At 41.6% G+C, this 20947-nt stretch overlaps 2 protein-coding genes across 52 annotated transcripts in view; both read right to left on the bottom strand.

The window, feature by feature from the left end:
• clasp2 (cytoplasmic linker associated protein 2) overlaps positions 1–3156 on the bottom strand; it is a 61162-nt gene extending 58006 nt beyond the window's left edge. For 24 of the 50 annotated variants that reach the window (XM_035993350.1, XM_035993351.1, XM_035993342.1 and 21 more), the window contains exon 1: positions 2189–3155. In XM_035993350.1, the coding sequence (XP_035849243.1) occupies positions 2189–2386 (198 nt within the window). In that variant the 5' untranslated portion in view covers positions 2387–3155. Of the gene's footprint in view, positions 1–2188 lie in introns of all 50 variants that reach the window. The other 26 variants (XM_035993382.1, XM_035993377.1, XM_035993369.1 and 23 more) reach the window with 3 other exon arrangements.
• Positions 3157–3578: 422 nt separating this feature from the next.
• fbxl2 (F-box and leucine-rich repeat protein 2) lies at positions 3579–20140 on the bottom strand. Of its 2 annotated transcripts, none has more exons than XM_031323162.2 (14): positions 19574–20140; positions 13560–13621; positions 10891–10945; positions 10092–10166; positions 9708–9802; positions 8979–9143; positions 8665–8791; positions 7728–7802; positions 7488–7618; positions 6957–7017; positions 6797–6841; positions 6382–6438; positions 6046–6258; positions 3579–5679 (listed from the first exon to the last, which is right to left on the bottom strand). In XM_031323162.2, the coding sequence occupies exons 1-14, from the start codon at positions 19601–19603 to the stop codon at positions 5572–5574; spliced, it is 1299 nt and encodes a 432-aa protein (XP_031179022.1). In that variant the 5' UTR covers positions 19604–20140; the 3' UTR covers positions 3579–5571. The 2 variants fall into 2 exon arrangements, with proteins under 2 accessions (XP_031179022.1, XP_031179023.1); XM_031323163.2 differs by having other exon boundaries at positions 7488–7615; positions 19574–20139.
• Positions 20141–20947: the final 807 nt, after the last annotated feature.

Genomic DNA, 20947 nt, shown 5'->3' with positions numbered 1-20947 from the left:
TCAAAAAAGGGGAACTTTGGTGTAAAGTCGCCTTCTCCGAACATGTAATGTATTTATGAGTCCTGACTTGTGTTTTCCACTTACCTACCATAGGGCTGGGCAATTCCCGTAACGCAGTTCTGCCGCTGGTTTATTCACATAAAGAAACTATATAGAAATATATATAAAAATGTTTATTATATATATATATATATATGATAAACATTTTTATATTGTTGTGATAATATATATCTTCATATTGCCCAGCTCTAACCTACCCTTACCCCATTTATCACTCCAGTTCTGGATTCCCCCTCTAACTCCTTCATTATCCACTGCTTTTCAACTTTGCATCATCTCTCCATTCATCTTTCTCTCTGTGCTGACTCAGCATCTTGCTTACAGCTAACCCCTCTGTCCTTTTGCCGACAGGGAGCAAATCTGCATCACTAAAATCCTGCTGTCAAGGCCTCTGGGGGTCACAACTCACTCACTCGCTCATCACTGCCAGATACTGAGTTCAAGTTACCGAATGTGTCATCAACATAAAGGAACAAATCTGAACAAAGGGACACGTTAGCTTGTTACAGCTTGAGATGTAATTGTTATGGGGTTGATTTAAGAGGTGGCAATAGTTCACGTATTCACATCAAACAAGTTGGGTCTGGTCACTAATTTGAGAGGATGCATCATATAACCACATTTATTTTCAATTGATTCTTTAAGTCTAAACTGCAAACATTACAATATTACATTACATGTCATTTAGCGGACGCTTTTATCCAAAGCGATTTACAATTGCTATATATCAGAGGTTGCACGCCTCTGGAGCAACTAGGGGTTAAGTGTCTTGCTCAGGGACACATTGGCTGATGTATTGCAGTGTGAATCGAACCCAGATCTCCCACACCAGAGGCATGTGTGTTATATCCACTGCGCCATCACCAAACGTTTTTTTTACTATTTCTATGAATGTCTACAGTTCTCTCAAATTAGTTTTGAGGTAGTTAGATGCAAAACCAGATCATGGGACTGTGCAAAATGAACATTTTCTACCACTAGAAGGAGATCCCAAGAGAGGATGCTTTCCTTAAGCTGAACACACTCTTACAGTCTAGCTGAGTCCTGCATATCAGTGCAGACAGTTTTAATCAGTCCAAAAAGAGATTTGGGAGTCAAATTTTACAGCGCCTTGGAAAGAGATTTCAGACTGTTTTGACTTGCTGTCTGGATCGGTGTGATAACTTGGCAAAAATGTCACATTCCAGCGTTTCTGAGAGGCAAAGACAAGGCCAAAAAGGCCTCCACACACACACACACACACACACACACACACACACACACACACACACACACAGTGTGTCTGAGATAGAGGGGGGGGGGAGAAAAAGAGAGAGCGAGAGATATATGAACGAGGGATATTATATTGTATATTTTACATAGTGTTCTTGATTATTTTTATTGTATGTATTTCTTTATACCTCATGTTTTCTTGTAAATGGCATTCACAGATGAAGGCAAATGAAGAATTGTATTGTACAGGAAAATTTGTTTTTAACTGTGCATATGACAATAAACGCGATGACTTGGAGAGAAAGCATAGGGTACACAATGAGTCTGCTAACCCCTCCCCCATCCCATCCAGTGCTACAGTAGTCTGCAGTCCTGACAATGGGGTTCCCCTCAACACAGACACAGAGTCTCAGCCAATACCACAATATAAACTCTGCCCTGCAAATGTCCTACTCGGTCACTGGCATGACATTTAAATATGTCTGCCTCTTGTGATCTAGAAATAGACTACTAGGTTGTCAAAAACAAACATGTCCTTTAGCTTTTTCTAGGTTTCGTAAAGTAGATGGAGATAGAGCGCTGTATGCAATATTTGTATCCTCTGACTTGGCGGAGGTCAGATATGAAAATGGGCTACCAGTTTGATTAGCTCTGTTTTAAATAAGATACGATTTCTCTCTACATACCACTCAAGTGATGACAGCTCGTTTAAAATGCCTAATCACTGCTAAGGTTCGTCGCATTGAAACCAACCTCTTGGCAAATGACATAAAATTCCCATTAACGTTACCCCACTCTCTCGCTCTTCCAGCTCACTTGGTGAATTGGTGGGAAATAAGTCATGAACAGGCCGAGAAGGTGACTGCTGCAGTGATATTGCGATAACCTCATACGATGACTGGCCAAGATCTCTCACCTTGAAATTGCTGGAGTTCACCCATCCCGTTAGCTCGTCTATGGTCTTATCCAGCCGGGGTTTGTCCTGCTCCACGTCCGGGGACCGGTGCGGGTCATTCAGGTAGTCAATGAGATCCTGTCCGACCTGCAACCTACGGGTAACATCTTTCTGCACTACCTGCTGGTAAAAATAGTCCATGTTGTCATGTTCCTCCATTTGGCACTCGGTGCCGTGTGGCCAGCCACTGAAGCCGGCCAAAGACAGGAGACAGCGGTCGGTGGTACTGGGACTAAAGGACCGAAAACTATTTCAATTATAACGTGGAGGGACAGATAGACTTTGCGGTCTGGACTGCGTCGAACTGATGTTTGAGCATCAACATGCAATTCCTTTTTACAAAATAAATATAACGTTACAGATTATTTTAACACACAATGCATCCCACTGCTCAAAACAACGACAAAGACGAAGCTCGCTAACTGTTAGCTTGCTTATTATACAATGTTAGCTCAGAAGGTTAACTTAAAACTTCGAGAAAGTTCAGGAAACAAGTGCAGTGGACCCCAGCAGGTTCCTTCAATATATCAACATCAAAACAAGCCAGCAACCCTGGTTGGCTAATTGTTATGCTAGCAAAAATAGCACCAAGCTAGTTAGCACAGCGACCCAAACAAGGATAGACTGCTTCCCATCAGCTAGCTCAGCTAGCTAACGTTAGTTATCCGCAGGCCTAACGCCTGGCTCCACTCCGCTTTTCTATTCCATGCCCACGGGCTGGAAAGTCTGCCGAGCGTTCAGCTGTCGATTCCTTTAGCGGTAAAGTTGCACCAAACTTCAACAATAGAGGCTCAGATCCAGTCCCGCGGTAACTGGTTTCTCTTTATCCAGGAATAATCGCCGCTCCCGCTAAACCCGTTAAGAGGCGCTGGCTCAATAAGCTTGCGCGCTGCCGGTGACTGCAATTCACAGAATTCACCAGGCGAAGCAACCGATGAACGATCAGGGTCTTCGAGAACTGCACAGCTAGCCAGCATAATGCCTGTTGTAAATGGCGAAATATTAAGTGTAACGTTACAGTGGACCGCACTTGTGCTTAAATAGAGCGAGAGATACACTATCTAAGTTATTTTTTGGCATTACTAATAGCTAGATAATTCCTGTTTTCTGTAATAGTCATGAATCAAACAAACAGCACTGTTTGTGTGGGTGTGTCTGCCGTCTACACCGCTCTTGGGTGACATCTAGCGGTTGAGCTGCGGTGTAGCCGGTATGCAGTTTGCCGCATTTTATTATAAACAGAGACAGTTTGGTTATAGAGCGTGGGAGACAAAATATTACACTAGAGAGACAAAGCACATTTACTATTAGTCACTTTTATTTATTCTTTAGTTCACTTATTTTTTCATGTATTTATTTATTTATTTATTTTCTTAAACATAAAACTGTTAAAACAGATGTCGAAGAGAGGGCATTAGTATCACAGCCAGTCAAGTCAGCTATGTATCCATCTGAATCTTTCGTCTTTCTGTCTGCTCTCCCTGTTTCAGTCCTATCCACTATCCTGCCAATCTCCCCAGTCTTTGAGCACTTAGCACTACACAGCACTTGCCAGTCTCTTCTTTAGCACAAAATTGCGAGCTGCTTCTGTTTTGTTGTATTTTCAGTGCTTTAAGAAGTGGTATTTCATGCCCCATATATGCGTTACTCTGCATGACAAGCCATATAATGTTGAGAGCCTGTTGATTGGAAGGAGTGTCTGTATAGAGTGAAAAAAACCTTTTGGTTTTGGGGCTTTCCAGTCACTGCATATGACATCCCTGTTGTCACACAGGTTTTGTAGAACTGGATGAGTGGAAATTTGGTGCTGATCAATTTAATACATTAGACCTGTGTCAAATGCTATTTCTTAATCCTCTCTAATGTGCTGCTTGGGGCATTAGGGGAGTATATTGAATATAGACAATTAATTATATCCTACATCATCAGTACATTGCCAACTACACAAAACTAGAATAAGTTAACTTTCAAATACATAACTCATGTGATTGTCAAAAAGTTGAGGTGCCGTTGTTGACCTGGATTGGAGGGTATGGTTTCATAATAACTATTATCTCAGCTTTAAGCAAATTTTAATATAATTTTGAAGCAAAGTTGCACCAACGTTAGCCCTGATTAATATCCAAATACACACAGCAATACATCTGAATAATGGCCTTCACAGTCCAGTTAAAAACAGTGGGTATACCACAGTTGTATCAGTGTTTCTGACCTCACTCTGAATAGTAGGGAGACTGGAAACCTACTGATGTAAACAAGTTTGTCTGTGGTGCTGACCTAATCCAGGATGTAAACAAATGCTTAAGTGGTCAAGTATAGGAGCTAGTGCACAGGGTTACTGACAGGATTGGATCAGGGCCTAAAAGCCAACATAACCACACAGTACACAGGAGAGGCCACTCATCAGAGCAACATACAGAGTCAACATTACGCTTTTAGACGCTGAGGGTATGAATCATAGGTCCTTTTTTTGTTAAACAGCAACAGATGCTTCTTTTCTATTTCAAAAAGAATGGCAAACACATATCCCTCTCTGCATAGACAGGCATGGACAATTACAATAAGCACTGAAAAAAAATGTTTTTTTTGTTGGCCTACCCCAATTTTGAGTGAGTTGCCATAAGTGTGATTTCTTTTTTTCCATTGCAAAACATTCTCTGTACATACAGAATCTAAATCTCAACAAAAGTTTCTCAGATGCACAAATATGTCATATGTCACATGTCCCATTCTGTACTTCCTGTTTCTTCTCAGCTCTTCCACACTAGAGATTTGAGCTGGCCGTGCCAAAGCTTCACTGTTTATATCCAGAAGATCTGCATTATCTACAACCCAGCTCTCCTCTCGCTCCATGCTGCATGTTTATTGGTCAAAGCAGAATGAATCACAGGATGGTCACATAGAGGTGTCGTGTGATTGGTTATGATACTCCACAGAGAGCAAACTGTTGTCCAAGATGACAATATCATCTCTTTTTGGGGGGGGGAGTCAGGGATGTGAAGTGCAGGATGGAGTGGAGAACCTGTTTTTGCCTTTACAGTGAGAAAGAGAGAATGAGATAGAGAGAGAAAAAGTGCGAGTCCATCCATCCATGTTCTTTCCACCCAACCCTCCACGCCCAAACCCAAGACTGTTGCAATCCTGACTGGTGAGCAAAAGGAGAGAGGAGGGTCGGGTTCAACTGATCAGGGGCGATCAGTCTATGTTTTGATCTGTGATCAGGAGCAGTGAGTGGGTCCAGCCCCTCCTCTCCCCTATCCCAGCCCCCCCCCCCAATCCCATTTCAGCCCATATCAGATCAGTAGGACCTGCAGACAGAGGTGGCCCCCCCTGGCCCTCCACTGTCAGAGGATAATGCAGCAGCGGCACAGACGCTGGCCACCTCCATGTACAGAGGGAGGAGGTGTCACTGGGGCAAAGTAGGCGTGGACCTTGATCTCTGGAAGGTGGGCCTGTGTAGGGAAGAGGTGTGTTAATACCAAAGTATAAAAAGACACAAAAGACATGCATATGTACGCATGTGATCAGGATTCTCTCCTGTAGCCAGTCGACCATTCAATTTCTCCTAAAAGGAATAGATTAACGCTTTGGGAAATACACTTATTCACTAACTTGTGGGGAGTTAGATGAGAAGATCAATACAACTGTTATACTGTATGCGAGTGGTATTGATCTTCTCCTCTTATTCTATGCAAATTAAACTATTTCTTTAATTTGGGTATAAACTACAGTGTATGCTTTTTTAGAGAAATAAGGTAGAGAATAACAGCAGAGAAGCGATTTTAGGAAGTCACTGATCCAATCCTCACTTCACTGACCCGGATGCGTTTGATGCCAGCCCTGGTGACCTGCTGACAGTCGTAGAGCTCAATGCGCTCCAGACGATGGCAGCTCTTTAGGTGCTCCAGGGTCACATCAGTGATGAGGGGGCAGTTGTCCAGCTCCACCACGGTGAGGCGCTCTTGGCCACAGGTACTGCTGCTCAGAGCTCTAATGCCATCATCTGTGATCAGCTCGCAGTGGGACAGGGACTGGCCGGGACACAGCAAATAGGGTTGAAGGCACACAGATAGATGGATTAAAGCTCAATAAGCATGCACACAGGGTAAGGCAGATCCTGGCACAAAATCTGAACTTCATATGTAAATGTTTACCAGTGCTTGCAGGCGAGGGCAGTGGATAGACAGCTGAACCAGAGTGTTATCTGTCACCTGAGGAGAGGAAATGCTTGTTGATCAAACTGTTCTTACATGTCTAGAGACAGTTGAGTCTTAAATCACAGTTTGTGGAAGCATGTGTTGCATGTTTGTGTCAAGTTTTGTAACCCGCTAAAACCTTTTCTCCTGCGTCACTCCTTTTCTGTCTCCCTCTCTGCTTTCTGTCAAAATCAATTTAAATACTGAAGTCATTGGACTGCTCACTCTCCCTCTTGGCTGGAAACATACCCTTCCTACAATCCATCTCTAACCAGACAAATCAATCAAAGCCAAAAATAATTCCAGATTCAACATATATAAATACCATGAGCATGATGTTGGGAATAAATAAGGAAAACACAAATTGTCCTACCAAAATACATTCTTCTAAGTCCATTTTTTCAAGCTCATGACAATTCTGTGAAGAAAAACAGAAATCATTATATCAAACGCACAGATAGAGGGGAAATGGATTACCCAAGAAAAGGTTCACAGAAGAGAAAACAGGACAAAGAGAGCAAAATGAAACTCACTCTGGCCAGTACAGTGAACCCAGCATCCGTAACATGGGAGCATCGTGCAGCTTCAAGGATCCTGAGAACACACACACACACACACACACACACACACACACAACTTGTAAAGGCTAATTGGAGGGTATGGTTTTAATCAAAATCATTAGCCAGCAATTGGGTATGGGTTTGAATCAGACCTGAGATCCTTGTCAGATCTTAACCTTGTCTGTCTAATGAAATATTTTTTTTCCAAGCTTTAGATAGTATGGGACCTTCTTCTTTTTGTTTGTCGTATAGTGACAGCTCTGATGTACCTGTCTCTCAAAACTTTAACATGTTTACAAGCCCTTGGAAGGACAACACTGAATAAAAAAAGAGACTTTCTGTGTAGTCTGGCATTTCAAGCAGCTAACATTTTAAATATTTATGTTGATTCTAGTCCATTTTTAGAAATGACACTAATCACATGCCCTGAGAAGGATATTTTGTGGATACTGAAGCAAGCTGTTGTCCTTGTGAAGGATGGGGGGACAGGTGTGTTTTTCTTACTTGAGTCGGGGACAGTTGAGTCCCATTGCAGTGAGGGAGGCGTCAGTGATGTTACTGCAGCCAGACACACAAAGGATCTGTAGCTTGTGGCAGCCTCGGCACAGACTGACCAGGCCTTCATCTGTTATCTGCTGGAGGCAACAGAAGACAAAATTACAAAAACACAGAGGCATACAGACACATCCCTCATGTATTATTATCGGTCTCTATCTCCCCCCACCCCACAACCAAATGCCTTACTGTACAAGACTGCATATTGATGGTGGTGAGTTCTGGGCAGTGTTTCTGAAGGTGTTTCAATGCTCCATCTTCCAGCTGGGTTAAATAAAGAAAATGCACAATATTGTTAATCAAACACCAAGATCAATATGTACTGTATGTGTCCGTGATTTTGTGTGTTGATGGGAAAAACCTTTCCTCAATTACACCATCTTTTTCCAATGAGTTAAATCAATTCACATGTGACTACTGTACTGTGAGCCCCAAAAGATGATTCATGGGGGTTTCATGGTTTTTTTCCAGGCAAAATAGACTAGACTTTGGTTTAAAAGAAAAAAAGACAACAACTGAACACACAGCCTGAAGAATATATTGGCTCTACAAAGGCAGCAGAAAAAGAAAATGCCAGCCTGACACAAACCACTACATCAACAAAAAAACAACCATTAAGTAAAAAAAATTTAATGGAAAAAGTACTGTGTTGGGAACAGTAGGTAGGGAAAAGGGCACATTTTTCTTGAGTAAGGCCTGCTTCAATTTTTCAGCAATGGAAAAGAAGTGTGGCGTTTTGTGTATATTGTGGTCTTGGTTTTTGTATTAAATAATCAGGGAATATATGGGTATTTGTTTTGAGTTTTACCATTTGTTTTACATTTTTTCCTCAGCTGAAGCATAGTGTGAGCTGTCTTCACCACCAGAGGACCCTGTTTACAGTAAACTGTAGTGAACACTGTCCTATGGCAGCAAGTAACAACATCTTGATGCAAGGGAAGATAAAAAAACAGGTAACATGTCTTAACCAATCTACTCCTTTTAAGAAATCTTGGTATTTCATAGTGAACATTTGTTTTAAAAAAAATAAGCGCCATGATTATGTCCTTATGGAACTGTAACTCAAAAATGTATTTCAACATGGTATAAAAGCACTCCGGAAATGGTCAAAATAAAATAACTGTACCTGTGTGCAGCCTCTGAGGAACAGTGCTCGTAAACCATTGCAGCCTCTAGCCAGAGCCTCAATGCCATCACGTGTGATCTGGTCACACCATGACAGGTTCAACATCTCCAGCATTCTGCAGCCATCGCTGAGCATCCACACACAAGATAAAAACAAAACAAAACACATAGGACGTGAGCCCAATGGAGATATGTCTTATATTATATTATTACATATTGTGTGTGAGGGCTTGAGGAGGAATTCTATTGTTGATAATAGGGGTTATGTTATATGGGTTTGGGTTACTAGGGTAATGCCAAGAGTGCGGGTGCTACCTGAGGGCCTTGAGAGAGTGGTTGCTGATGGACACACAGGAGGTGAGATCTAGCTGTTTGAGTTTGTAGCAAAACTTGCTGAGGCTGAGACAGGTGCTGTCTGTGATCTTGGTGCAGCCGTTTAGGTTCAACACTTCGATGTTTCTGCAGTTCTGAGCAAATGTCCTGGGAAACAGTTGAACAATAGAAAGGGACAAGGGGAATTACTCAGAAGTCACTTCTTTGAATAAATAAGAAGTCAGATGCTGGGAGTTGTTCAGGAGCCTTTTAGTCATTTACAGTCATTTACAGGCCCTTGGGAGGTTGTTGTACAGGTACTGTACATTTCCTTTCCTTTTTTTTTTTAACCAAAAACTTACTTTCCAAAGAACTTGTACTTCTTTAAATCAGTTGCTTATATGTCCATGTAAAAAACAAAACAAAATTACACTCCTATTGTTCCTCTTTTGTTTGGTGTGTGTGTGTGTGTGTGTGTGTGTGTGTGTGTGTGTGTGTGTGTGTGTGTGTGTGTGTACACACAGTAAAGTGAGACTAAATGGAATCACAAAAAAGAGATTCTAGCACGGAGTCCCCTGGGAATGAAGAGGCCCAAGCCACTTAAACTTTTAACATAATTACTTTAAACAAAAACAGCAAGTAATCAAACCAACAAGAAAATGACTTTTGGTAAAAGTCAAGAGGCACAATTATTTATACTAGTGTATGCCAGAGTGACAATGACAGTCTCACTTCATGGAGGCATCTCCCACGCTCAGGCAGCCCCTGAGGCTCAGCTGCCTCAGGAAGCCTCCACAACGCTTCGAAATGTTCTCCACCACCCGCCCCTGAGAGAGAGAAGGAGAGAGAGAGAGAGAAAGAGAGAGAGAGAGAGAGAGAGAGAGAGAGAGAGAGAGAGAGATGGATTGGATGGAAAGAGAGTGTTATGACTTGGGCCACAGGACAGAGGATCAGCTGTGACGTCACAGTCGGCACCAAAGCCTACCGACCCAACGTTAAGCCTTGGGCTGGATAATGCTACTCAACAAGAACAAACGTGCAGCACATATAGGCACGCACACGCACACACACACACACACACACACACTTATTCTCTCTCATGAACGCAACCCTCACCTCTATGTCTGTCTGGAAGTTGAACAAGTCAATCTTCTGCCAGTTACTTCCATCTAGGGCCAGGACATTCCACGCCTGAGAGGGTGACAGACAAGTTGTGGTCAGACAGAAGTGTGTGTGTCTGTTATCATAACATGTGGGAGGAATTATTGAACATAGTGGGTCAACATCTATGGTTTGGCGCATTAATTATGCCCACTTTCTGTTTCTTTGTTCATGAAGCAGGTTGCACAAGCTGTTGCCTCTCTAATGTGAGGACTTGCTGCTTTGCTCTGTTTTATATCATTGAAAACTGAGTTTTAGGCTGTTGATCACACAAAACCAGACACCTAAAAATTTTACTGTAGCCGGTTGACGGCTCATACCAATGATTGGAAATGTAGGTACACAGAACAGCTGCATGAAGCTCAGCAGACAAGAGATAAACTACCCCAAGATTAAAAACCTGTACTTTGTACAGAGAAATAACATTTTCCTAATAGAAGTGCATTGGATCTGTTGTAGAAGAAGCTGCCACCACAGCTCTGCATTTACAGTCCATGTGCCAAGCCCTTGTTATTATTCACAGATAGCTCATTCATAAATGGCTTTCAACTGCAGTGCACTATAGCTTAACAGTGGTCCACTTACACATAACCAGCAGATGGCACTATATTAAAGACACTTCTAGAGAATTCAATAATGTTAAGCCGGTTTTAATTTAACCATACCATAGTTTAGAATTACATCAATCCATTATTAAAACAAGTGTGTTAATCCACAGTGGGTACTTTCGAGGTGTAGAGAGGGAAACGCTTACCTTGGATACTTGACCACACCTACAGAGTGTAACCACATCTAGATAGGAAAATATTCTAGAAAGAGAGACAAAAAAAGAGCATGAGTTTGTCACCTATGACTCTCAGATATAGCAATCAGTTTTTAACTAAACTTTATTTTTGAATGTCTTTCTTTTTGTGTGATTCAATATATGTGTTTTGTGTGCCGATAGAAAAAAGAACAAGCCCCTGTGGTGTTTGGTTGGTAGCAGGAGAGCCCCACAGACTGCCAGTGTTTGAGCTGTGGGGCGGTCAGCCACAAAGGGCTGCATGCAGCAGGCTACTGGGTCAGCTCAATCCATTAATCTGCCAATGAGTAATATCTGGCACTCAGAGAGGCAAGGCCACAGACAGAAAAACGTATAATATACACACATACACAAAACCAAATATGTATGCTTTGTCTGAATTCCCAGTGCGTAAATGGTTACTGCTCATAGAAGTGCCTTAAAGGGCCAATCTATAGAAAATGTGAGGTATTCAGGGAATTGTCATGGTGCCAAAGCTTTGAGTGCAGCTGGGGTCTGAATGTCCTTTTAACCCTAGGAAACAGGAGCTGGCCATTGTTTCCTTCATATAGATGCAGACAAAGGCTGTTTTGATGTGCGTTTGGCCAGGGCATGTTGGGACATGTCTGTATAATCTATACCGGGTCTTGTATCAGGGAGTATACATGCACACAATCGACAAAGCAATGCAAAGACACATATGCACATCAAAAACGCGCTGCATGCATGCATGTGCGCGCACACACACACACACACACACACACACACACACACACACACACACACACACACACACACAGTCTTTGGAGTGATTGCAGGCCACCAGTGTACCAATCAAACAGGCACTTATTGATCTCCCTTCTAATAACCGGTTAATGGCTGTGACGCTGATCATTGATTGACTGTCAGATTTAACACAATCTGACTTCCGTTATCTGCAAAGGCCTTTTACCGACCACAGACGTATTCTGTTATTCATATTCAATCAGTCCGATTTGGTGAGTCCTGTGTAGAGTCCTATTAACTAGGGATGCATCGCACTTTTTTTTTTAGTCCCAATACCAATACAGATAACAATGCCTGGGCTTTGAGTATCGGCCAATACTGAGTACCGATCCAATACCAGTATTAAATTCATAAGCTGTACGCCTCACTGTGTGAAAGTGACTGGGACCATTCTTTTATGTGTAAGGCAACATCAGGCCTGACTTAAACTTTGCTTTCAAAACAAAATGTAACAAATACATAAATATAAATTTACTAAGTTGTTTTTAATTATTAAAATAATAAATCGTGCACCAGCAACTTTCAAGTTTCAAGTGTAAACCTTTTAAATGCAGCAACAAATTGGTCAAAACTTCAACAGAAATTAACAATCCAGTATATAATGTTAAACTAGGGGTGTCGCGGTTCTCTGAATCTATGATTCAACTTTTGATTTTTAAGGTTCAACACTGACAGCTATGCCGCAATAGGAGAGAGAAAGCCACACCAGTGACTTCAGGGCAACAGGAGAATTTTTCAGTTCTGTTGTTTCTCCGTGATCTCGGACTCAAGGCAGTGTCCATTACACCTTGGACAGCATAATGTCCCTCCCTGTGTACCATGGTGACAGGGCATAACAACATTTTAAATACAAAAACAAATAGTTTCAGTCAACCCACTTTCCTCGTTTGAAAACAAGATTAACTGCCATAACAATGGGTCTTCCTCACAGCTGATGTTGTGTAAGTGTCTCAACATGACACATGTGACAGTAGGTCATGTGCTGTAGCTAGCGAGTGCCTGTGAGTACATGTTTTTTGTCCACCAGTGAAAGTAGTGCTGCTGATAATGGGTGTACTGGTAGTCTCTGTGGAGCACAGCTGGAGCAGCAGAAGAGCACAGCACTGCGGAATTCCCCACTAGCTAAGACGAGCTATTTATAGCACACATACACAGACGTACAGTTTGCATAGGCCCACACAAGCACGCGCGCATGCACGCACGCATCACACACACCACACACCACACACCACACACACAAATCCACATATAAATCAGTGTGGAGGACGAACATGTGAGGGTGTGTGGGATGTCAGATTTATGGGTCATGTGCAGCTACTGCTGTGGGACAAAATATTGGTCTGTAGATCGCATAGTTAAACCTCATTCCAGACTAGTGGCCAACATAAGTACATCATACAAAACACACACACGGACACACTCCTGCACGTAACTGTGGCAGTGGTGGCTTAAAGGTTAGAGACACGAGCTCCCTCCACCGGGAGGTCACCGGTTCAATCCCCAGACCAACATGATAAAATCTGGGTGGGGAAGTGAAAGTTGTCCCTCCCTCATTACCACCTTGAGCAAGGCCCTTAACCTCCAACCACTCCAGTGGAGCTGCTCAGTGGCCAGCAGATCAGACTGTGGTTGTACTGGGCAGCTTCCAGGTATGAATGTGTAACTGTGTGAATGTGATCAGGGCATTCTGGCAAGAGAGGCTGCTCTCAGTGAACCTTCCCTGAATAAATAAAGGTTAAAAAAAAAAAAAAAAACTGTTCAACTATTATGAGAACTGTTATGAGTAACCCTGACCTAAGCCCTTGTCCTAGGGTACTGTATGTTATACTGTATTTTGTGTGTGTATGTAATCTTACCTGAGAAGAAGCTCTTTGGGGAGCTTTTTGTTAATGGGGGCTTCATCGCTGTTTGAGAACACCTGCCGAGAAACACAAGATAAAACTATAACAATGAGTGAGTGTCTGCGTGTGTGTGTGTGTGTGTGTGTGTGTGTGTGTGTGTGTGTGTGTGTGTGTGTACATAAAAAGCACTGTTTGTCACTTTAATTTTACTTCTTTGTGCAATTTATGTGATTAACATTTTTTTATTTCTTTTTTAAACAACATACAAAACATACAATTCGCAACATTAACATACCCTCTCCCCCCTCCTTCGTCATCACCACCCACCCAAACAAAAATCAAGAAAAGATGACATAGTAACTACAATATTGAAAACCATACAACCAAATGATAACAAAATCGACAATAAGCCATAAACCAAATAAACTTATGTATAAATGACAACACCATAAGCCCATCATACACATCTCTCCCCAGCATAAAGCTTCTTCTTCTTCCTCCAAAAAGCTCAGGTGCTTTCCCCATTTTCTACACATCCAATCTGGCAAACCATTTTTTCAAACGCCATCTCACAAGCCTAGTGCTGGATTGAAGGCACCCCTTCATTCCTCCATCCCCCTAAAATAATCTGTCTGGCTATCATTAAACTAGTCTGGACCCAGCTTCTTATGTGCTTATCCATCCCTTTTAGGATTGACCCATCTCCCAGAACAAATAATCTTGGGCTGAATGAAACCTGGGTCCCTGCAATCCGACATAGGTTATCCTGTATTCTGGTCCAAAATTCCTGGACGTTATCACAAGACCATAGGACATGAAGTAATTGGCCGTCCTCTGTCTTACATTTCCAACAATTTGGTGTGTTTTTCAGACCAATTCTAAACAGTCTGGAGGGAGTCCAATAGAAGCGATGCATAATCTTGAACTGAATAAGGCGCACCCTCACATCGCGTGACATAGTTTTAATATTCCTACAGATTCTGTCCCATTCCTCATCATCCAGTGTAATACTCAGATCCATTTTCTGTGTGCAATTACAATGTAAGTGAGGGGCGACAAAATCCATACGCTAATTATGTGTAAAAACATTCCAAAGTTCAGCTAAAGCTACAATAATATGAGGCTTCAGGAGTCTGAGTTAGTCAGATAAAATGGGTATTGTTAGGTAGTCATTTTAGTATGAAATGCCGAATTATTTTTTCTAGCTCATACTTCAGTAATAAATCATTTTTGGACAGAAACAGGACTGTGAGTTTTGTCCTCCATCACTTACATTGAAAATGCTTTACAAATGGAATGGATCTCTTTGCAGCCAGTATTGACAAGAGGAGTGATACGTCAACCAATAACACTTTCAAAGTACATATGAGCATCTGAGTTAGGTTTATGTGAACCTATCCTTTAATAAAAATAGAACCTTACATCTTTCCAGTTACTTGTGAGGGAAAAAAAGCTATTACTTCCTTGAGCAATGCTAATAGACAAGCCAGAGCTACATTTGGCTTCCCACATCCCCTCCTTACAAGCTTATAATTCTGTTAGCCTGGTCAGCTTGTTGGCATGCTTATCTCAATTAGTCTACTCGCTGGATGTCTGGCCATCTGCTGAGTGGGACACATACACACACATACACTTACTCGCTTGCAGGTGATTTAAGTCCTCTCTGTGTTAAGAACAGAGGCAGAACATTCTAGATCAGGTGGGCTCTATTCAGCCATGAATTTAAATTACGTCAAACACCCACATTCACTGTGCCTCTGCAGACACGCATCCTGCCAGTGAAACAATTGTATCCTCAAAGACCCAGAAACCATATTTAATGAGGGGGGACTCCCTGCTGTTTCACACGGCAACACAAACACTGCAATGTAAAAACTCAAAGGGAGCGAGGGTAAAGCACAGGAGGAGCAAAGGTTGATTCTGAAAACGTCTTGGCTCCAGCTAGCTGCATGACAGATGCAAGCTCCTCGAAAGAGAACGCAATAAAGGAGAGGGAAGATGGAAGAAAGAGGGAGAAATGGGGGAGCAGGAGGAAGTAAGAGTAAGAGGCAAACAAAGAACGCCGCAACAGTCAAGAAATAGAGGAAAAATACGTACAAAAGTAATTAAAATCAGAGAGTGAAAAGAGAGGAGTGAGAGGGAGGGAGGAAGTAGAGGCCATTTGAGAGAAAATGTGGTCCAAAAGACAAAAGAGGTCCAGCAAAAGATTAACTAAGCTGGTTTGAATTTTAACATCTATGCTCAGGTAACAACACAGCAGAAAAAGAGCTTTGAACTTGATCTGAACCGATTCATTAACTATATCCAATAATAGCTCTGGGATATAGTGAAAACCTTTTTCATCATTGGTTCCCACATACCCCTGTATTAAATAACAAATGTTTACACTCTCTGTTGTGTCAACTCTCTGTTGACTCTCTCTAAAGCCAGAGGTGGCTTAGGATTTAGGACTAAATTTAGACTTAATTCCAAACCACCTCTGTAACACATCACTCACCTTTAACCTTTCCTTCAACAGACACATAGTTACACACAATTTACTGTAGACAACCTAAACCTTTATACAAGATGGCATTGGCAAAGAACATACGCAAAATAATATTTTCATGATGTGATTTAAACTTGCAAACTGAAACATAACTTTTACTGTGTAATGAAATCTAGTCTGGTACTGCCCAGACTTGCTAGACATTGAAAGTACTTACAATTCACATTCAAACATTTTTGATTACTGCTGAAACAATCATTGAAGTAATTTTCCAGTGAAAAATAACAAATATTTGCTATTATTGTATCTTTGATATCATATAGGGCTGTCATTGACAATTATTTTTATTATTATCAAATAAAGCTGAGGTAGGCAGGCAAAAATTCCATAATAACCTTTCAGCATATTGTAATTCAAGTGGACTGAGAGAAAACTAGACTTCTGCAGCTCCTCTTGGCTCTCTTTTCAGGCTTTAGAAAATCTAGTCCCTGACAGGAGACTTTGACCAATCAAAGGTAATTTCAGAGAGAGGGTGTTCCTATTGGCTGTTCTATAAATGCAGATGCACGTGCATGTCCCTTCAGATGGTGAAAGCCTGATTCAATAATGGAAAATCCTGCTGAAAAAGTTACTATTCCAGCAATGGCAACAACTGCCTACACTGCAAAGCAACCCAAAAGAAGGAAGACAGGCTTATCAAAGAAAGAGAGTCTAAAAGAGTTTGACAATAAATGCAATAAAACACGTGTCAATATCAGCAAAGCGTGTCAGAGATGGAGAGAAAATCTTGCTAATAGTTTAGCCTTCTGTTAACCATAGCCAAACGTAGTTAACCGTATGTAGCTAGCTAGAGCCTCGAATCACAGTAGCCTATGTCATCTGAAAGGGTTTACAGGCCTACAAGTTTGTTAAGAAAACAGGTCAGTAATTCTCATAGAATTGCTGCTATATAATGGCTTTAGGATCACAATCAGGATCGGGATAATGACTAGTACTCATGCAGGCTTATGTATGTAGAGAGGGGAGAGCTGCAGGAGAAGGGCTGTACTTTCAATTTCTTGCAGTTTTTTTTTGCCTTTTCCAGAAAACTACCTACCCCAGCTCTGCTATTTAATGTTTGATTAATTGATTAGTTGTTTGGTCTATAAAACATCATAAAACTGTGAAAAGTGCTCGGCATAATTTCATAGAGCTCATCAAATATCTTGTTTTGTATATTCAGTTTACTATATAATGTGACAAGAAAAAACAGAACATTCTCACATCTTTGAAGCTGGAACCACATAAAAGTTTAAATTTTTGCTTAAAAATTTACTTTCACGATTAACCGATTATAAAATAGTCGATTCAATTTCAGTTGCTTGACCAATCCAAATAGTAATCATTGCAGCTCTAATATCAACGTAAATTGATTAGATTTTGGACTGCTGGTCATGAAAAAACATGAACTATTATTTATAGACTAAACCATTAATAAATTAATTTTTTTTAAAAATCTATTAATCGATCATGTAAATAATCGTCAGTTGCAGCCCTATTTGATATACATTTTATTTGCATGTCAGGCACAAAGTTAAAAGTAACCCACAACCCGGTGGAGAAGTTGCCAAGTGGAATGGCATGGACACTGTAGTTGGTGTGTGATCCCAGCCATAGTTATGACATTATGAAAGCAAGGTTCATCTCTTGTATGCATGCTTCATTAAAGTTATCACCTCAGCATTCTGGTGCCCTCGTTTCCTGTGCCAGCAGAGCAGCATTCCCAAGCAGGGAGTTCCTCTCTGCAGTCATACTCTACTCCTAGACAGTGTACAACTGGGTGACTATGCAAATCTGGTCTCAGAACTTGCATGTCTCAGGTTTAGAGTTGCCACATTAAAGCAACAATGCAGACATTACATATGGGTCATATTATGTGTTCAATTTTTTGCCTTTAATACAACAACTACAAGTGGGCTTGTGCCACATGTTCATTATAAAGCATCATCTCATGATCTCATCATCGTCTTAGGCTATTAGTCAACCCTCCCAAGCCTACTCTTCTCTTCCCCCTACTCTTCTAACACACATAGCCACACCAGCTTGTTTCCCACCACACAATGGTTTTCATCTGCGTATAAGAAGCTTACAGCTATGTTGAGAAATCCACTGATATGGCAACTCACATCAGCGCCACTACCACTCCTTTTCTCATCCACTCACACGTAGACAAATACATTCATGATACTGACAAGCTTACAGCGTGCTGAACACCTGACGGAGAAAGTCAAGTAGTCAAGTAAACCCTAAAGCATCTCAGTAATTTGTGAATGATATTTCAGATAACAATGATCACAGCTCAGTCGACTTTAAACCAGCTGGACTGGAGGTGTGCACAATGATGAAGAAAACGTTGACACAGCAAAACATTGTTATTATTTTACTACAGGTAATACACATGAATTGAAGGCATGCGAGCTAAGCTGCACTTCAAAGCAATCTGTAAAACGTCATGCAGCTGAGCAATGGTGGAAAGTTACCAAGTAGGTTTCCTCAATAACTGTATTTAAGTGCAGTTGTTGAGGTACATATTCTTTACATGATTATTCACATTTCATGCTACTTTATACTTTAACTCCACTACATTTCAGAGGCACATATTTTACTGCTTACTTCAATTATTTAACAGCTGTAGTTACTGGTCACTTTACAAATGCAAAGCAGATCATCATCTTTTAAAATACGATGATGAATATGATGTATTGTTATTGATTAAACTACCTATACCTATAACAGTATATAACATGAAGATTCTACATACACAATAATGTGTCAGTAATAGCATCCAGCAATATAACGCTGGCAGGGATCATTCTGCCTGCATAATGAGTTTAGTAAAATGTTGAATGCAGGATTTTTAGTTAAGTGTTGTCTACCTTGAGGTATTGCTACTTAAGTAAAAAATCTAAATACTTCGTCCACCACTGCAGTTAAGCACAGGGGTGTGTAACCACTTTCCTGCAAATTATCATGGATATATGGAAAGGTTGTGTGAGGACACATGGCCATTCATAGTTCTCATCATGTTATATACTATAATATTAGTGTGACTCTCCGAAAGCAGCCCTACCTCCTTCACAGGTACCACTGGAGGTGTCACAGTGCCAAACCCAAGTGATAACTAATTGAATGCTGCTATACACTGCTTTTATTTACAGCATTATTCTCCATCTGCAGCCCCAGTCCCCCCCTCGTGAAAGCCTGTAACCTCAAGCGACAGTGCCAGCCACCCTCGGCCCTGATATATTGACTATCCTCAGCCACAGCCCTCCTGTCCCGCAGTCCTGAGCTTCATGTTGTCGCTGTCTACATGGTGCGGCAGGACAATAACAGGATTTCGGATTACCCTTGACCAACAAAACGCCTCAGCTCCCGACTGCATGTAAAATTAGGAGCACGGTCGACCACACACACACACACACACACACATAAAAAGAGTCTACGACTACGTCTACTAGAAACAAACAGCTGAACCGTTGGTGGTCCACTCCCTCTGTCATACCTCGAACCGGCCCTTGGTGATACCGTTCATGTCTGCTGCGGCACGCCCCTGCTACAAACCGCACAGACACCAGTCGAGCCGTTTGACGAACGCCGTTATTGTTTTTGTCGCCGTTTTATTTTTGGTCGGCTGGAGTGTAGGAGCCGAGCTGGAGTTGGAGCTGGGTCCTCACCCCCTCCCCCCTCCCCCCCACCCCAGCCGTCAGCGAGGCTCCTGTCTCTGGGTCAGTGAGGAGGTGGTAGTGGTGAGGGTAGGTGTCGGTCCAGGGCGGCCTGCAGTAACGTTAACAGTTGTCTCGGAGACCAACGGCTCCCCAGCCCGTCTCATCACAGGGCTACCAAAATAACAATAACAACATGGACGGTCTATCAAGTGACTTCACTTCCGCCTCTCCCTTCATCGCTCCAGCGCGAGTCAGCTGGCCCCAAATCCCCCAAGTTAGCTAAAAACACACGGGAAACATTAACGTCCGTTTTAATATCTCACAGCAAATTCCCCGCATCAAACACTCGTTTGGCGGCTGACATGAACGTTTTCCCTAATGTTTTCTGTTTACTTGCGGGGAATGGGAGGGCTTACGTGACGTCATTGCTGCGGGAAAAGCACGCGTGGTCGATTTGTTTTGATTGTGGGGTCTTGGGGAGATTGGGGGGGAAATTACAAAAATCTTTTTTGGTCGTATTTACCGTGGCAGTCACGGGGATTACAGCACCGAGACGTGACCTGACGCGAACCCTGCGTCTGATTAAAGGAAGGAAACACTCGCATCTGTGGACGCCAGATCCAGGAGCCAAGACTCCATTAGAGATGTGTAACACTATCACATGAAGGCTTCAACCTGCAGACACACACCCACAACTTCTCTGTCGCTCCTGCATTATGAATACTGCGTATGTAGCTAAACCTGTAGTGGTGGAAGAGGTAGGCTACTCCTTTATTGAAATAAAAATAGCAATACAAAAAAGTCTTACATTTAAAATCTTATGTACTGACAAATTGCCCTTTTCAAACACATTTTGAGTCCTAAAAACCTTATTTCACAGTGCAGTACTGTTTTTAACTTAAATTTACTAAAAAACTTAATTTACTAAAAAATGACATTTGTATCTTAAATAATATAGCATGTTGGGACAGAGTTATGAAAAAAATCGATTTTAGAAAGTTGTTTTTAATGAAATATTCATACTATAATGGTAGATTTGTTTTCTCTCTTTTTAGAAGAAAAGAAAAATGTAAAGGATTCCAAACCAAATAGACTTGATTAGAAATAGTTTTTTTCCCTCACTGAACAATGCATTATGTTTTAGAAGCTGATCATATGTTTTATTTGAAGAATAATCTGCAATCTAAGTAACTATGACTGTCCAATAAATG

The sequence above is a fragment of the Sander lucioperca genome, chromosome 16 (genome assembly GCF_008315115.2).
Source record: "Sander lucioperca isolate FBNREF2018 chromosome 16, SLUC_FBN_1.2, whole genome shotgun sequence".
In the NCBI taxonomy this organism is placed as follows: Eukaryota; Metazoa; Chordata; class Actinopteri; order Perciformes; family Percidae; genus Sander; species Sander lucioperca.
Note: the sequence above shows the minus strand (reverse complement) of the source record. Positions and strands in the feature narration are given on the sequence as shown.

Coding starts and splice junctions, on each gene's coding strand:
- fbxl2 (XM_031323162.2), bottom strand. CDS start 19,603: ATGAACGGTATCACCAAGGGCCGGTTCGAG. Junction 8,792..8,978: donor CACTCTCTCAAGGCCCTCAG/GTAGCACCCGCA, acceptor GTGGATGCTCAG/CGATGGCTGCAGAATGCTGG. Junction 7,803..8,664: donor TCCTCAGAGGCTGCACACAG/GTACAGTTATTT, acceptor TATTTAACCCAG/CTGGAAGATGGAGCATTGAA.